Here is an 18341-nt window from a genome sequence, read left to right on the forward strand (position 1 = left end):
GTGACACATGGTCCCTAAAGCACATCCAGACGCTCTCCAGGTAGCCGAACCCACATTGAAACTGGAGCTGTGCCAGAGAGACAGGGAGAAAGCGCCATAAACCAATGGTAACGTAGTGGTTCCCTAAGACCTTAGCCAGTTGATAAACTAAGTAACAAGATCAGGAAAGCGATTGGTTCAAATTGGTTTATGCTCAGTTAGCTGATCCAGGTCACAAAAAGGATAATGTAATTGACCTCACCTGGGACAAAGATATCTGGGGCTGGTTGAAGAGGGAGGTGGTGGTGATGATGAGGGAAGAGAAAGCAATGAACCCCTCTCTGCTATCCATAAAGCCCCTACTGCAAAGCATAGCCTGATTTGTGTTTGATTGTGGGTCTCCTCATAGTCAAACAGTCCAATACTGACATGAGAAGTGACTTCTTGAGCATGTTCTGCAATGTCCTCAGGGGAGGAGGTGAGAAAACGTTTTTTTAAAAATTGTAAATATCAAAAATACTTTGCATGTCGAAAGTCAGCCCGGGACATTGGTGGCCTGCATCAGCAGTGCCTCCAGAACCGTCTCTCCAAGGCTGCAACTTCAGAATCAACGAGCTCACATCATTCAACAAACACAGAAGAGATCAGCTTCAAACCATCCTTTGTATATGGAACAGGTCTCCTGTCTGCCCTATTATTCAAGAAGAGGGAAAAGAAAGCTCCCCAACCCAGCAACAGATCGGGAGAGGAGACGGTAATTTCAGTAGCCTACTTGATATTGTTTACTAGTCCAGGAAACCCTTAGAGCTGTTTCCCCAGGGTTGTAATGCTCTCCCCTCACTGCCTTACTCAAAGACAACTCTCCTTTGATCAAATGTTATTCTTAGGAAGCAAGGGGGAATAGTTCTGCACTAAGGCACCTGTTACATGGGTAACCCATTTCAAGGTAGTTTTAGGTTGCAATTAAGTATCAAGTCCAGTAGTGCTGTTAGTAAGAGGCTGGAATCTGCTACATTCAATCATTGTACATTTATACATTCACTGAAATTCATCAATAACAGACTGTCTAGGAGGCACTACATCGACTGCACCCGTTATTGATTCAGTTATAGAGCTTCACTACTCATGAATTAACAAACCCAATCGAGTGTGAAATTTTCCATTTGTCAATTTAACCTCTCAACTGCAAAAAAAAGTTACTTTTTGGGTGATAAAAGGGTCATACGGCCTTGAAACGTTAACTCTGTTTCTCTCTCACACAGACGTTGCTAGACCTGCTGAGTTTTCCCAGCATTTTCTGCTTTTGTTTACTTTTTGTTTTGAAGCAGTAAAACAGTATAAACACTCTTGAAGATTTTGGACTGAATGTATTTCAAAAAGGCACAATGAGAACTAGCGCTTTAAATGGAACACGTCTTCTTCACAGGGACAGCTTGTGTTTATATAGCACTTCCAACATAAAACAACATTCCAGGAACGGGTGCACCTCGTTTTCAGAAGATTGACACTCTTGGAAGTTTAATCCATAAGTCTGACTTTTGTTCAGTAGCAGAGCTGTCCCACTCCATAGGGAGCTATCTGCTCTCATTTTTTTGATTTGGAATCGTAACCCTGTTTAACTGTGGCTGGTTCTGAAGACACTCGAACATTCAAGAATTGTAAGTGGATTTGGCTGCGCGATCGCCCCTTGGGGTGCAACTGCCTTTTTTTTTCCCCGAGCAGCTGCCCATTCATTGGCCCTGCTCCTGGTCTACAAAAGCACATGAAGCCCAACCTCGCAGCAGGAATGGCATCAAAAGATGCCCGGTTGAAAAGGAGAGCCCTAACGCTGCCATTGCATTGCTTACACAGACCCAAAAAAGGGAAAGAAAAGAGTGTCTGAAAACCCAAAACTGCACAGTGCCAGCCTGGGCTCATTTGGTTGGACTCTCATCCCTCGGTCATAAGGTCATAGGTTCGAGTCCCAGAAAATCCCAGCCAACGCAGCCAGTGCAGTACTGAGGGAGTGCTGCACTGTCAGAAGTGCCGCCTTTCAGATGAGATGTTGAACCAAGTTATTTGGTCTGCCCTTTCAGGTAAACATAAACGATCTCACAACACAAGTGCGAAGAGCAGCGAAGATTTCCAAAGCACCCGCAACCAAAAACTAAAAACAAATGTTCTGATCACTATCACATTTCTGTTTGTGGAGCTTTTGTGTATGCAGATTGTCACATTTTTTACATTACAATAGTGATGACTATAAAGTACTGTTAAAAAATAAGTTCATTTCTTTCTTTATTACCATTAAAATAAAAGCATCTTCAAGAGAGTAAGTAGAGCTCCATTTATTTAAATAGGTTCGCTGTCACTCTAACTTTCCAGTAGTGTCAACAGAACTGTTTGCTGCTCATTTCCTCTTGATGGACAGCATTGTATATTCAAATTGTGAGGGATTTAATATGCTTTATTAAGAGGTAAGCCGGGCATCGAATAGTAAAATCTTCTACCTAGGCTTGCCAGCTCTGGTTGGATGAGTTCCAAGATGAGGTTTCATCACACAACCACCCAATTCCCCACCACCCTCACACCATCTCCTCCCTCCCCATGGTCTACCATTGGGCAACTGACATGTCAATCCTCGTGGATCCTATGCCAACTGATAAGCAGATAGAGTCTGTTTTTTTGGCCATCTTAAAAGTCATGACATTGCAGTTGCTAGTCCAGTGCCATAAATCACTACACTGATGTGCAAAGCTATTACATTAGGTATCCCCATTGCCACCTAAACCAGGTAGTTATTGATAGTCACACAAGATGCCACAATTGTCCACTTGTCAGTAAGCTCAGCAGCAGTTCAGATGGATTGGCCAATCCCCATTGGTCCTCCATGTCTCCCCCTTCCCAATTATCTCTCCCCCTCCCTTGTAGCACTGGCCATTGGGTACATTACAGTTCCATATCTTGCTGCCATTGTTCAAGGTCAGGATCTTGCTCATGACTGATGCCTCCCTGGGCCTGCAGAGGAATAACACAAATAGGGCAACCAGTACTTATGCAATCAAACCCCAGCCTGCGGGAGGGCATTAGAGGAAAATGTTTAAACAAACGCTTTAATAGTGAAGGTGCAATTTCATTACAAAGCTTGAAGTTGCCATGAGCCAAACCTTATTCCCAAAGCTTGACACAGCCAGCATCCTTCAGCAGCCTAGTAGGAAGGGGTTGTCCACTGACGGGAGGATAGCAAGCAATTCCGAGCTGAGAGACTGATTTCAGACAAGCTGGTATTCGTCAGAATGTCATTGACCTGAAATATTAACTCTGTTTCTCTCTCCACAGATGCTCCCTGACCTGGAGTATATCCACCATCTTCTGATTTTTATTTCAGATTTCCAGCCTCTGAAGCATTTCACTTTTCTGACCGGGTTACTTACTTGACTTTGCAGCTTGCTCTGTTTCTTCAGGCGCAGGTTTTCTGGGGTATCTGCCACAGCAGTGAATGATGATTTTGGGTAGTGCCTGGAAAAAAAAAAGAAATTCAGTTGCTACGACAACATTTTTATTCCCACAAGAATTAGCCTCATTAATGAAGCAAGCAGTGGAACCAATGAAACTTGGCAAATGAGTGAAGCATACTGCCACTCAGGTAGAAGGGTATGAGATGTCAGGACACCCCTGGTTTATAAATTAACAATATCTCAGCCATACATAGTGATTTGCACCAATTATAAATGATCGTGAAACACGACCAAGAGCAAGGGCATTCAATCCATTATATCTTGATTTCACATACAATGTTTCAGTTTTAGACTCTTCCACTTCTTCTCAAACCCACCAATCAATTATTGAACTTTAATCAAAGATAATCTCCCCCTTCACAATAGTCGCAAAGAGCAGCAAGAGTCTCCCAATCGACCACTTCTCAGGATCCAAACAAAGCCTTCAGGAATTGGCGGCACATACCTTTGGTAATTGCTGGAGATTTTTCTATAAGCCTAGACGTTAACACAATGCTGCACATTCAGAAAATATTTTTTCAGTCATGGCTCACCGAGTAGCACTCTTGCCTCTCAGTCAGGTGGTGGTGGTTTCAAGCCTCACTCTGCAGACTTGAGCATAAAAATCAAGGCTGACAGTCCGGTGCAATACCAAGGAAGTGCTGCCTTTCGGCGGCAACATTAAACAGAGGCCCCATCTGCCCTCCCAAATGGGCACAGAAAATCCTACGGCAATAGATTGGAGGGCAGGGGAGTTTTCTCTAGCCAATCTTGGCCAATATTTATCCCTCTATCAACATCATTTTTTTAAAATCTCTAATCGTTATCACATTGCTGTTTGTGGGACTTGCTGTGCACAGACATTGTGTTTCACATGGTGACAACAGTGTCACACTTCCAAAACATTTCATTGGCTGATGCGCGCTGAGAGAACTCCTGAGATCTTAAAAAGTTTCTAAATATGGTATTTCTTTCTTTTATTCTAGAAATAGGGATCCACAGACATGCATGGACACACACCCAAACTGCTCCTAATTGTCAAACAAACAGTTTACTTTAAAGAATGCTGTACTTCCTTGATCCTCAGAGAGGTTCCTAGACACTAGGCGGTCCACAATCGAACGCTCACCCACCTTTAGATTTCTTAACTCCCATCTACCCACCCTGGTTCCATTACCTTTAATGCCCTTAATATCCTTACCCAACGAAGGTCCTTCAGTTTCAGTTTTGACATTATCAATTGACCCCCAGCAGCAGCAGACCTTTGAGGGAGTGTGATCCGGATTTTCACTACCCTGCATGTGTGTGTGTGTGTGTGTGTGTGTGTGTGTGTGTGTGAGAGAGAGAGAAGTGTTTCCTGGAAGCAATTCTGAACACCCGAGTTCCAACTAAAGCTGTGCCCCCTTGGTCTTGACTTCCCTAATAGACGGGCATTATTTCCAATATTGTACAAGAACATTTTTGCACGGTTTTGCTCTGGGCAGCCAAGTACCTACTGGCTGGGTGTCCCCAATAGAATATTCATACTTGAAAGGGATCCGCTTCATTTAAAAAAGTGCAAAAACAAGTAGTCAAAGGAGAAGTGTTTTTTTTTTTGCTGAGCAAATTGGGTCCATTTTCTCTGGAGTTTATCAGAATGAGAGGTGATCTCATTGAAACATACAAGATTCTGAAGGGGCTTGACAGGGTGGACACAGACATTGTTTCTGCTGGTCGGGGAATCTAAAACACTGGATTGTTCTCTTAACTCCCTCAGGAGTCTCAGGATAAGGGGCTGATCTTTTAGGACTGAGATAAGGAGATATTACTTCGCTCAAAAGGTTGTGAATCTCTGGAATTCTCTTCCCGAGAGGGTTATGGATGTTCCATTGTTGAATACAATTAAGGCTGGGACAGACCGAACTTTGGTCACTCAGGGAATCAAGGGATATGGGGAACGGGCAGGAAAATGGAGTTGAAGCCCAAGATTAGCCAGGATTGTAATGAATGGTGGAGCAGGCTCGATGGGCCATATGGTCTACTCCTCCTATTTCTTGTGTTGTGGTTTCTTGTGCAAAGTTGCAAAGAATGTTCTGGTACCAAACTACCCAACGTTGGCCATTTGGTGACAGTCACCTTAATGCTTAAAATACTCAAGCACAGAAAAACAACAGAATTTCCGTTCACCCTCCACAATAATCTCAGTAAAAACATATGCCTGTGGTTTTGCAAGTCAGGAACATTGCCCAACAGTTTCAACTTTAAAATAAGATTAAATGAAAGTCTATTTTCCCCTTCCTCTTTCAGTTTAAAGTGAGGAACGTTGGAGAACGTTACACATTATAACATATTCAGTGTTACCTTTGCTAAATTTAATCCGTGAACAACTGCAGAAATTGGTGTAGATGTTGCCAACAGTCAAGCCAACCTGGCTGATTGACCAAGTCTGGTGGTAAAGACTCATCCCGTGTCTGGGATTCCTCCTACTTAGATTTTAACAACCCAAAAACCAATATTGTATCGTAACTGGTAGGGCAGTCCCAGCTGATGAGCAGTAGTAAATTTGACACTTCTTTGTTCTGATCTGCGCAATTTTAGCTGGTTGAACCCAGCAGTAGCCCAGTGTACAATGGGGAAATCGCCAATCCTCATGTCAGTTATGGCTCAGTGGGTAGAACTCGGGTGTTTGACACCAGAAGGTTGTGGATTCAAACACCACTCCAGGGATTTGAGTACGTAATCCTGGCTCATGCTGGACAGCAATGCTGAGGGAGTACCATGCTGTCAGGAGGTGCAGTGTCTTGCGTGAGTCGTTAAACTGAAGCCCCACCTCCCCTTTCAGTTGAGCGTAGAAGATGCACAGCACTATTCGAAGAAAAGCAGAGGAATTCCCCAGGTGCCCCGCCCAATACCTAAAACCTTACCTAGTCATTATCTCATTGTTGTTTGTAGGAGCTTGCTTTTTTTTAAAAAAAATTCATTTATGGGATGTGGGCATCGCTGGCTAAGCCAGCTTTTATTGCCCATCCCTAATTGCCCTTGAGAAAGCGGTGATGAGCTGCTTTCTTGAACTTCTGCAGTCCACGTGGTGTAGGTACGCCCACAGTGCTATTAAGGAGGGAGTTCCAGGATTTTGATCCAGCGACAGTGAAGAAACAGCGATACATTTCCAAGTCAGGATGGTGAGTCACTTGGAGGGAAACTTCCAGGTGGTGGTGTTCCCATCTATCTGCTGCCCTTGTCCTTCTAGATGGTAGGGGTCATGGGTTTGGAAGGTGCTGTCTAAGGAGACTTGGTGAGTTTCTGCAGTGCCTATTGTAGATGGTACACACTGCTGCTACTGTGCATCGGTGGTGGAGGGAGTGAATGTTTGTGGAAGGGTGCTAATCAAGCTGCTGTGTCCTGGATGGTGTCAAGCTTTTTGAGTGTTGTTGCAACTGCACCCATCCAGGCTAGTGGAGAGTATTCCATGACACTCCTGACTTGTGCCTTGTAGATGATGCACAGGCTTTGGGGAGTCAGAAGGTGAGTTACTTGCCACAGGATTCCTAACCTCTGACCTGCACTTGCAGCCACAGTATTTATATGGCTAGTCCAGTTCAGTTTCTGGTCAATGGTAACCCCCAGGATGTTGATAGTGGGGGATTCAGCAATGGTAATGCCATTGAATGTCAAGGGGCGATGGTTACATTCTCTCTATTTGGGGATTATTACCTGGCATTTGCGTGACGTGAATGTTACTTGCCACTTGTCAGCCCAAACCTGGATATTGTCCAGGTCTTGCTGCGCTTGGACATGGACTGCTTCAGTATCTGAAGTGTCGAGAATGGTGCTGAACATGATGCAATCATCAGCAAACATCTCCGCTTCTGATCATATGATGGAAGGAAGGTCATTGATGAAGCAGCTGAAGATGGTTGGGCCAAGGACACTACCCTGAGGAACTCCTGCAGTGATGGCCTGGAGCTGAGATGACTGACCTCCAACAACCACAACCATCTTCCTTTGTGCTAGGTATGACCAGCAGAGAGTTTTTGCTCTGATTACCATTGACTTCAGTTTTGCTAGGGTTCCTTGATGCCACACAATGGGGCCTTGATGTCAAGGGCAGTCACTCTCACCTCACCTCTGGAATTCAGCTCTTTAGTCCATGTTTGAATAAAAGCTGTAATGAGGTCAGAAGCTGAGTGATCCTGGCAGAACCCAAACTGAGCGCCAGTGAGCAGGTTATTGCTAAGCAAATGCCATTTGATAGCACCATTGGTGATCTCTTTCATCACTTTACTGATGATCAAGAGTAGGCTGATGGGGCTGTAATTGGCCGGGTTGGATTTGTCCTGCTTTTCGTGTACAGGACATTCCCGGGCAATGTTCCACATTGCTGGGTAGATGCCAATGTTGTAGCTGTAATGGAAGAGTTTGGCTAGGGGTGTGGCAAGTTGCAGAGCACAAGTCTTCAGTACTATTGCCAGAATATTGTCAGGACCCATAGCCTTTGCAGCATCCAGTACCCTCAGCTGTTTCTTGATATCACATGCAGTGAATCGAATTGGCTGAAGGCTGGCATCTGTGATGCTGGAGACCTCCGGAGGAGGCCGAGATGGATCATCCACTTGGCACTTCTGGCTGTAGATTGTTGCAAATACTTCAGCCTTATCTTTTGCACTGATATGCTGGGCTTTTGCGTCTTTAAGGCTGGGGACCTTTGTGGAGCCTCCTCCTCCAGTGAGTTGTTTAATTGTCCACCATCATTCATGACTGGATGTGGCAGGACTGCAGAGCTTAGATCTGATCCATTGGTTGTGGAATCACTTAGCTCTGTATCACTTGGTGCTTATGCTATTTGGTACGCAAGTGGTCCTATGTTGTAGCTTCACCAGGTTGACACCTCATTTTTCAGTATGACTGGTGCTGCTATTAACATGCTCTCCTGCACTCTTCACAAATTAGCTGGCGTGTTTCCTACATTAAAACAGTGATGACAGTAAGGTCATGAAAAGCTCCATATAAATGCAAGGCTGTTATTTTCTTTTAGCTAGAGATAGGACTACAGGAATTCCTTTCTCTTTTTCAATCCTCTTCAGCCAAAGTGCTGACTCACAGTGAGTGATGGACATCACCACCAGCTCCCAGAATCTCAGCCCATAGCTATTCAGAGACTGTGCAGATGAGTAGACTATTCACACCCAAGAGATTATAGTGGAGCCTGAACTCTTCCTCACCGACATCCACACAGGCCTATTTTCCTGCAGGAATTGCTAGAGGGCAAATCAGGAGGAGAAACCATGGCTTTGTTTCCTCTCTGTACCCCATCCCATTCTCTTACTTTGCGCTGAGCCTAATTGTAAGGCCCCGGCTGAATTTGGCTAATTGGGCAGAGAAAACAGAGTGGAGTTGGTTCCAACCAATGGACAGTACACATTCCAAGGAAGTTGGCATTTCTGAAAGAAATGCCAAAATTAACTTAAAGCATCTTTGAAAGGCAGCACTGATGCAAAGGTTTTCACAAATATTTGAAAGCTAGATATGGCACATTAAGACGAGATGCATCATTGAAGCTGGGAGGGGAGGGGCAGTGGGTTGCCCTGATGAGCACATTCCTGGTGGTTTTTTTGCCAATTTCTAAGCATCCCACAACACCACCCCACCCACCCCACCCCCACCCCACCCTACCCTCATCCCACCCTCATCCCACCCCACTCTCACCATTGATTGCACAACATGTACATCTCCACACTGCCCGTTCTTCCCATGCTAGTGCGGGAATTAACAGTCTTAATTAGCCCAATTGCATAATTCTTGACAGACAGACAGTCAAAGAGCTCTTTTCTCTTCCCCAGCTCTAGCAACAACAAAAAACGTTCAAAGATTTATTTAAAAACAAACACTGCATTTTAAAGGCCCTGTGATTTTTCTCCTGGGTCTGTTTTCTGCAGCGTCCAGCTTAATCATTAATTCCTTAAACACCAGGGAAGTCCTGGCAACTGGGGGAGGGGAGATCAACAACTAACCAAACTCAGAAGCAAATAATGTTTCCCTGGTGGATATAAAGTGAAACCAGCTTTAGCCAGAACTCAGAGCTGGGATAGGAAATTCCAAAACGACGTTTAGAAGCCGGGTTTTGTAGTCACTGCCCTTCAGTTACTGTCCCTCGAGTCAGGCATTACGTCCGTCATGGCCTTATATCATTGTGCGTTTGTTCTGTGTGCTTACAGATCACACCTCCTGATATCCCCGTACCAGGTACAAGTCCGAGGGGATGCCATCTGTGATGTGCAGCTTGAATGTAATCAATAATTAATTAAGTTGCTGCTTTACTGAGAAGTTCACTAAAACATTCATGAATTTACAAGTCCAGTGGAACCACTGATAAAAGGAAATACATTGACAAGTGCTACATTTGATCCCTGTGCGAGAAAACAGAATCAACCAGTGTTCCTACCCCTAAGTGCAATCCAATGTCTCCTGCTGGAGAAATGTATGTGTGGGTGTTAAATGAATACAGGATCAGGTTCAGCTCCGAGGCCCTCTGTAGTTGGATAGCCTGTTGTCGGCCCCTAACCTCAGGTTTTTGAGAAAAATGGCGAGATACTGAGGTCAGTTGGCAACACTAGGAGCCGCACTTTAGGTCATCTCTGAGGGTGCCAACAGGGTGGTGGGAGCAAGATGGGAAAAGGAGAGAGACAGAGGGAGAGAGAGACGGGGTGGGGGGGGTGGGGGGGTAGGAAAAAAAACAAAGTAGTTGTTGTAGAAATCCTCATTAGCAAGGTCCAATAGTCCCAACTCTTCAGAAGAGTGCAAATGGAGGAAGTTAAAAAGGAGAGGAAAAGGAACCAGAACCAACACATCTTGTAAACTTAGTGCTAACACTGGCGTCGAGTGCTGTATGTGCTTTTTTTAAAAAAGAAATTCATTCTCAGGATGTGGTCATCAATGGCAAGGCTGCCATTTATTGCTCATCCTTATTTGGTGCTACAACTGAAGCCACTCAGAGGCAGTCAAGAGTCAATTATGTTGAGGTTGGTCTGGAGTCATACATAGGCCAGCTATCCTTCCTAAAAAGGAAATTGGTGAGCCAGTTGGGTTTTATAACAATTCAGCAGCTTCATAGTCATACTTACTAATACCTGCTCAAAATCTCAATCATAGGAACACAAGAAGATTTACCGCAGGTGGTTATTTACCCCTGGGATTAGCACTACCAATGAATTATTAGCCAAGCTCTCCGGACTGCTAGTCTAGTAACAGAGCCACTCGGTTAATTGCTGCCCTCAAGTCAGAACACACTTCAATGATGTGCAGTGCACTTGCATGATTCGCTTAATTCATAGACTCAAATATCTAAAGCATTACCCAACACCATGTGACAGATCTGTAAACCATAGGGTGAATTTTTCCTATGGCGGGCAGGCTGTTCGGGAGTGAGCATGGAGCCAATCGCTGCCCGCGATCAGCTGCATGCCACCATTTTACATGGGCGGGCCAATTAAGGCTCACCCAGCGTAACGCATGGCCAGTAGCACTCAGCACTACCTGTGCGGACGGAGGGGGGGAGGAGGGAGAGTCGGGGCCTGCGCGCTTTCGCAAATGCACGCGAAAGAGCACAGCAATCTCCGCGAGGCACAGAGCTGCCTCGGAGATTAAGCTGATATTTTTTTTTTTTACTTCATTTATTGAAAAGTTTTATTTAAACATGTCCACTCATGTGAAAGCGTCGCATGAGCTGGGGCATGTTTGCGCATTTTGCAAAATTTATTTAATTATTTTAGAAGACCTTCAGGAAACCTCATCCCTCCCGTGGATGAGGTTTCCTGAAAAATGCAAAGGCCGCTTGAGCTCTTCACCTGCCGCCAACCTTAAAGTTGGGCAGGCAGCGTCGTTAACAACTTCAATTACTTTTTTTAATGGCCTTAACGGGCCATTGACAGTTTGGCGGGTGCGCAGCTGCGTCTGGCACGCACCCACCAAACGAAATATCGAAATGATGCGCGATGATGTCGGGACGCATGCCCGATGTCATCACGCATCATTTTACGCGTCGGTGTGTCAGGCCCGCCCCCTCATGTCGACTGCAATATTCTGCCCCACAAGTACATTAAATGGTTCCAAGTTCTCTCTCATACACCAGCCCTGATGCCTCTCCTACACATTAGAATAGCCACCTAGGCCTGGACTCAAAGAATGACCACTTAGTGAGACAATGAAAGACAGCTTGTGCTTTTAGGACGGTATTTCAACAAGGAGTCAACAATTTCCAAGAAGCAGCTGCCAGAGCGTCACTTGTCCAGCTGGGTGGGACTTCACTCAGTGCTTCCATTCCTATCTAACTGTAGCCGGAGAATCACATGCTATAACTTCTCTTCCCATTCCTGTACAGTTACCTCTGGAATCTCCATGAGGATGTACCCTTGGCAGCGCCACCCCCCCCACCCCAACCATTTCTCATCTACATGCTGCCACTGGGCAATATCTCCCAAAACACAGCATCAGCTTTCTCAGGTACGCTGACAACACACCCAGCTCTACCTCATCAGCAACTCTCTCAACTGCTTTACTGTCTCTAAATTAACAGACTGTTTGCCAGCCATCCAGTCCTGGTTAAGCAGAAATTTCCTCCAATTAAATATTGGGAAGACCAAAGCCATTGTCTTTGACCCTCATCACAAACCCCATTCATTAGCCACCAACTCCACCCTCTCTCTGGCAGCTGTGAGGCTGAACCAGACTGTTCACAACCTTGGTGCCATATCTGAACCTGAGCAAATTCCGACCACATACCCCAAGATCACCTATTTCTAACTCCATGCCATCGCCCAACTCTGCCCCTGCTTCAGCTCATCTACTGCTGAAACCTTCATGCATTTCTTCATTACCTCTAGAATTGACTATTCTAATGGACTGGCGAGGCTCCCTGGTTCTCTCCTCCATAAACTTGAGTTCATTCAGAACTCTGTCCCTAATCTTTCAGTTCATCCATTAACCCGGTGTTTGTTTACTCACATTGGTTTCTGATTAAACAATGCCTCGTTTATAAAATTCTCACTGTTGTTTTCAAATCCCTCCATTGCCTCACCCCTCATTTCTGTAAAAAGCAATTAGGGATAGGCAATAAATGCTAGCCTAGCCAGCGACACCAACATCCCGCAAATGAATACAAAAAGGATCTCCTCCAGCTCAGCGAACCACCAAGATCTCTGTGGCCCTCTAACTCTGGCACCGGACCATCCCCAATTTTAATTATTCCACCATTGCCGACTGTGGTTTCCGCTGCCGACAACCAAATTCTGGAATTCCATCCCTAAACTCTCTGCTTTTCCTTCATCCTTTAAGACATTCCATAAAACCTACCTCTTTTTGACAAGCTTTTGGTCATGCCTTCCAATTTGCGCTTACCGCATGTGGCTTGGTGTCTAATTTTACTTTAGAACGATCCTGTGAAGCAGCTTGGGTAATTTTAATGCGTTAAAGGCGCTAAATAAATGCAAGCTGTCGTACAGAAACATTCTGGGATTAAGTGAACAAATCGACCCTTGTGTGGGGATCACAGGAATGCTGTTCCACCCAGAAATAATTAACTAAGATATACATAAAATCCATCTTTTCATCGAAGAAGAAATTAGCTGAGCAAGTTTTGACCATTTCTTGATCTCCCACTCGCCTCATTATTTTAGCTCATATTGCTATCCAGACTCCCCGAGCCCATTCAGCACTGCGGTTAACATGGTATCATCACAAGATGGCTCTTGGGTGTCAGTCTGGTTCCTGTAACGCCAGTATTCTTTAGGAAGGACATTGTGAGCCAGGGCTGCTAGATTGATCTCACACAACTTTCAGCAAAATGAAACGGAAATAATTCAAGTCTAGTGGGTCACGGCAGCATCTGAAGAACTCCAGCTGGGAGAGAGGAAGAGGAGGCAGATGAAAGAGGAGAGAGGGCAAAACAGCCCAGGAAACAGATTTGCAGTAATTAAAAGAAGAAAGAGGTTGGGAAATCTTTTAATAGGGATATAACTTCCTCCCAAATTTCTCTTCATCTTCCCCAACACTCCCCATCCCCATCAAAGAAAAAGCATACAACAAAATAACAAAGACCAACTCATTAATGGGGCAAGTTTGAGTAGCAGAGCCTGATGCACAAACAGAGAGAGCAGCAAAACTCAATCCTTTGGAATGTTTATCCGTTTTCCTAATTGTCAAAACATGTGTTTAGACTCTGCCATAAATTATCACATGACTTAAAAAGCTGAATATGACAAAACATCAAGAATTTTTTTGATTATTCATTTACGGGATGTGGGTGCCGCTGGCTAGGCCAGCATTTAATGTCCATCCCTAATTGCCCTTAAGGAGGTGGCAGTGAGCTGTCTTCTTGAACCGCTGCAGTCCCTGTGGTGTAGGTACACCCACAGTGCTGTTAGGGAGCTGCAGGATTTTGACCCAGCGACAGTGAAGGAACAGCGATACATTTCCAAGTCAGGATGGTGAGTCACTTGGAGGGGAACTTCCGGGCGCTGGTGTTCTCACGTGTCTGCAGCCCTTGTCCTTCTAGATGGTAGTGGTCGTGGGTTTGGAAGGTGCTGCCTAAGGAGCCTTGGTGAACGCCTGCAGTGCCTCTTGTAGATGATACACACTGCTGCCGCTGTGCGTCGGTGGTGGAGGGAGTGAATGTTTGTGGATGGGGTGCCAATCAAACGGGGCTGCTTCGCCTTGGATGGTGTCCAGCTTCTTAAGTGTTGTGGGAGCTGCACTCATCCAGGCAAGTGGGGAGTATTCCATCACACTCCTGACTTGTGTCTTGTGGACAGGCTTTGGGGAAAAAAAATCACTGAATGTTTCCAAAAGTCAACAGATTGATCAAATTAAATTAACCAGTTAAAAAAACACCTCCCTTGTACGATTTTGGTGGTTGAGAAAAGGTCATCACAACACACAAGATAGCTGCAGAATCACTGTCACTGTGCTGCAACTACGTACGAGTGTTTTTTTTTTAATCGTATTCACAGTATGGAGAACAGACAGAGGGGGTGGGACTAATTGGATAGCCCTTTCAAAAAGCCGTCACGATGAGCCAAATGGCCCCCTCCTGTTCTGTATCATGCCATGAATTTATAATCAGATGAAGTCATGAGTAGGAATATTGGCTTATGGAGAAACTGAGCGAGTCAGAATTCCTATGGTGAAAAAGGATTCCTGCAGTATTAAATCAGGTTTGGATTTTCACAATCTCAACAACAGCAAAGAAGTTTCATTTATAAAGCACTTCTAATATCTTCCAAGCCAAGGGTCCTGGATACTTTATTGATGAGAATACTCAAGATGGATATTGATAAAGATTTTTTTAAGGGAATCAGGGACAGGGCAGGAAAGTGGAGTTGATATTGAAGATCAGCCATAATCTTACTGAATGGCAGAGCAGGTTCAAGGGGCCCAACGTCCAATTACTGCTCCTATTTCTGATGTTATGTCCTTAATACCTCCCATGGCTCTTCACAGGACTACACGAGATGCAAATACAGAGAACAAATAAAGTCACACCTGACACAAGTGCCTAGGTTGTTTTAATGGAGCAACTTAAAAGGAGAAGAGGGGATCAGGGATATTTGGTGAAAGATTTCCAGAGTTTAGGACCTAGCGGCTGAAGGCTTGGGGCCCAATGATGGGGTGAAGGAGGTGGGTTGATGGAAGTGGAGGATACACAAGCGATCAGAGGTGGAGCAGGGACTCATCCCTCTGTTTAAGACTGAGGTGAAATAAATAAAGCGGGAGGAGACTCATGTGGCACATTGGGCCGAATGGACTGTTTCTATACTGTAAATTCTATGCAAGTCTCTGAAGGCAGAGATCTTGGAGGGTTGTAGGTGAGGCCATTGAGACAATAACATTGCGGGACTTGAATTTTGCTGAAGAGAGTCATGTTGCCAAAGTTTTTCATCTTGCACTCATCAGGACAAACGCAAAGAATGCCAAATTTTAAAATTTCACAACAATTTAGTGCACTAAAACTACACTGACAACCAATTTAAGATCATTACTTGAGCTCATAATGTTGCTCATTTATACTTGCTAGAAGCAACATACATTCATACGCAGGGACTTGTTCTCTGCAAACAAAAGGAATATGTTCAAACCTTGTGTATTTTTTTGAATTACCCAGAAGCTTGGGGTAGCCTAGAGTTTCCTGTTACTTTTGCCATGGCAACACCTTGGCCAATCAGAGTTGTCAATCAGTCAGCATCCTTTCCTCCTGTAGTATAAATTGTTGTGATCGTTTGAAATTTGGCATTCCTGCATTTTTCCTGATGAGTACAAGAGGATAAGTTTCATCAACATGTCCCTCTTTTCAGCAGTATTGCAGGACTGAAAGCCAATGGGTCAGCATGCAGAGGGGGTGGTGGGTGAATGGGGCTTGGTGCGAGTTAGGCTACAGTCAATATTGGATGAGGCCAAGGTTATGAGGATGGAAGGTGAGAGTCTGGCCAACAGAATATTGGAAGAGTCAAATCTGGAGCTAACAAAAGCATGATTGAAAGTTTCATCAGCAGATGAGCTGAGGCAGGTGCAGAGCTGGGCTGAAAGTATAAATCTTTGTGACAGACAGAGGATATGGAATGACAAACTGCATAAGAGACTGAATGTTGAACCACAGAGAACAAGTACTTGTATGGCAACTCAAAATTCTAAGTCCCACGTCTTGCAGCAAATCCATCAGTTTCAATTACCTAGAAAGCATTTATTTCCTTCATCAGAACATCGGAACTAAGGCTTCATTCTTTGAATATCCCTGTTTGTGGGGTTTTGCATGTTGTGGACAACCATATTATACATTGCAGCAGTAGTATTCCTACAAGAGCTTAAGCACTGAAAGCTGAAGTCTATCAACAGCTGTAGAGGGGAGTGTGTCTCACACACTGCCACACACATCTGAGTCTCTACTTAAAAGACACAAAAAGAAACCACAGAAACACATGAGCACCAACAAGCCCATTTGTTCAATGCTAGAAAAGCAAGCCACTTTTTGAAAATGCAAAGCTGGGGAAAGGGCTCATGTTAAGAGTGTTAGGCATGGCTCAGTAGGCAGCAAACTCAGTACCAAGTCAAAAGGTTGTGGACAAGTCCCAGACCACCAAAATCTAAGCTGACATTCCAGTGCAATCGCGAGAGGTCTCTGCACAGTGGGAAGTGTTGCCTTTTGGATGAGACATTGAACCGAGGGCCCTGTCTTCCATTTCAGCAAAAGTAAAGGATCCCATGGCACCATTTCAAAGCAGAGCGGGGGAGTTTTCACTGGTGACCTGGCCGGTCATTCTCCCTCAGTCAACATCACAAAAGCAGGTTACATGGTCATTATCACGTTGCTGTTTGCGGGAGCTTGCTGTGTGCAAATAGTCTGTCGCATTTCCTGCATTACAATGGTGACTACACTTAAAAGGACTTTACTGGCTGATTTTGGGTAGGCCTGTGGCCATGAAGGATGCTACACAAATGCAAGTATTTTCCTTTTTCCAAGTTAAAGCGACTTAATAATGGCTATACTGACCACAATGAAGCACATGTTTCCATCTTGCTGGGTTGACAAGATATTAAGCAATTGCGTCCTTTTATTCCCCAAATGAAAACTTATAAAAAGGATTGACAAAAACATATTGAACATTCCTGGTGGCTCAATGAAGTCAGATTCGAGCCCAATCTGTGCTGAGTCAGCCAATCTCAGCAGGTGAATCATTGGCAAAATGAAATTCGGTAGAGAGAAATATTAAACACAGTGGAACAAAGGAACAAACCTAATGAAGAAACAAAATGCTGGAAACATGCAGCACATCAGACAGCATCAGTCCAGAGAAAGAGAGTTCAGCATTGAGTCATTATTTTTCTCTCTGCAGATGCTGCTGGGCTAGCTCAATCTACAGAAGCTCCCTTTTCAACTGGTGTGGGAAGGAGATGGAACACTGGGATGGATGCATTGGGAACTAATTGACCAATGGCGGTTGCACATTTGTTGGGCATGTGACTGCAGCATTGAAAGCTTCAGGAATACATCCAAACAGGGGTAACAACTCTACCCACCAATCAAAAAAAAGTCAGCTCTAATCAACGTGTTAAGTTGTATTTTGGTACAAGCACAATTAGGAAGTCAATGTTTATTAGTTCAATTCAAATCTTTAAGGGAAGTACAACAAACTAATAGTTACCATAATGGAACAGAAGCGTTTGGAGTTGTTTTGGTTTTTTAGCTATTTCTCAGATGAGGCCTTTGCTTTCCTTCCCTTCCCAGCACTGACATTCTTTCTACAAACAATTATTAAATAAAGCCCTCAAGAGAAGAGTCAAATTGTTAGCAGCTGACCAGTCAACACTTGGGAGGACAGAATATTTGTTCCAGCTTTCAAAACTTGCATGGGCTTCTCCCTCAGCCAGCTTCGAAAACGTCAAGGTTTCTGTCAAGTCGCTCTTCACTCTCGCCCTGGCAACAGAACCTAGATCAGCTTGCCAGGGTTATGTGGAGGAATGGGAAGAAATAAAATATAGACTTGATGGACCAACTAGGATTGAGAAACACAGACACCAGTACAAACTGGTAACTGGGACAACTTGCATAGAATTTAAAGCACACAAACAGGCCATTCAGCCCAACTAGATGATACTGGTGCCTATGCTGCACAAGTCTCCTCCCACACTAAAGGTGCTGCACTGGCTATGAAACATTTTGGGATGTCCTGAGGGTCTACACAAATGCAAGTCTTTCTTTCTAGTGTGTTCAGTTCCAGACACCAATATAAAAGGTAGTCCTGCCACAACTAAAATAAGAAAACTGAATGTAAGAAACATAACTTATAAGATGCAGGGTGCATATTTCAGGCGCTGAAACAGCATTGAAAACGTGGGCCACAGGGATCTTTTCAAACATTG

General features: G+C 44.4%; 1 protein-coding gene across 2 annotated transcripts in view; it reads right to left on the reverse strand.

Annotated features, from left to right (window-relative positions):
• lasp1 (LIM and SH3 protein 1) overlaps positions 1-18341 on the reverse strand; it is a 148712-nt gene that overhangs the window by 71091 nt on the left and 59280 nt on the right. For both annotated transcript variants that reach the window (XM_078529367.1, XM_078529366.1), the window contains exon 3: positions 3393-3477. In XM_078529367.1, the coding sequence (XP_078385493.1) occupies positions 3393-3477 (85 nt within the window). The remainder of the gene's footprint in view (positions 1-3392; positions 3478-18341) is intronic.

This window comes from Cetorhinus maximus, chromosome 25 (genome assembly GCF_964194155.1).
Source record: "Cetorhinus maximus chromosome 25, sCetMax3.hap1.1, whole genome shotgun sequence".
NCBI lineage: Eukaryota > Metazoa > Chordata > Chondrichthyes > Lamniformes > Cetorhinidae > Cetorhinus > Cetorhinus maximus.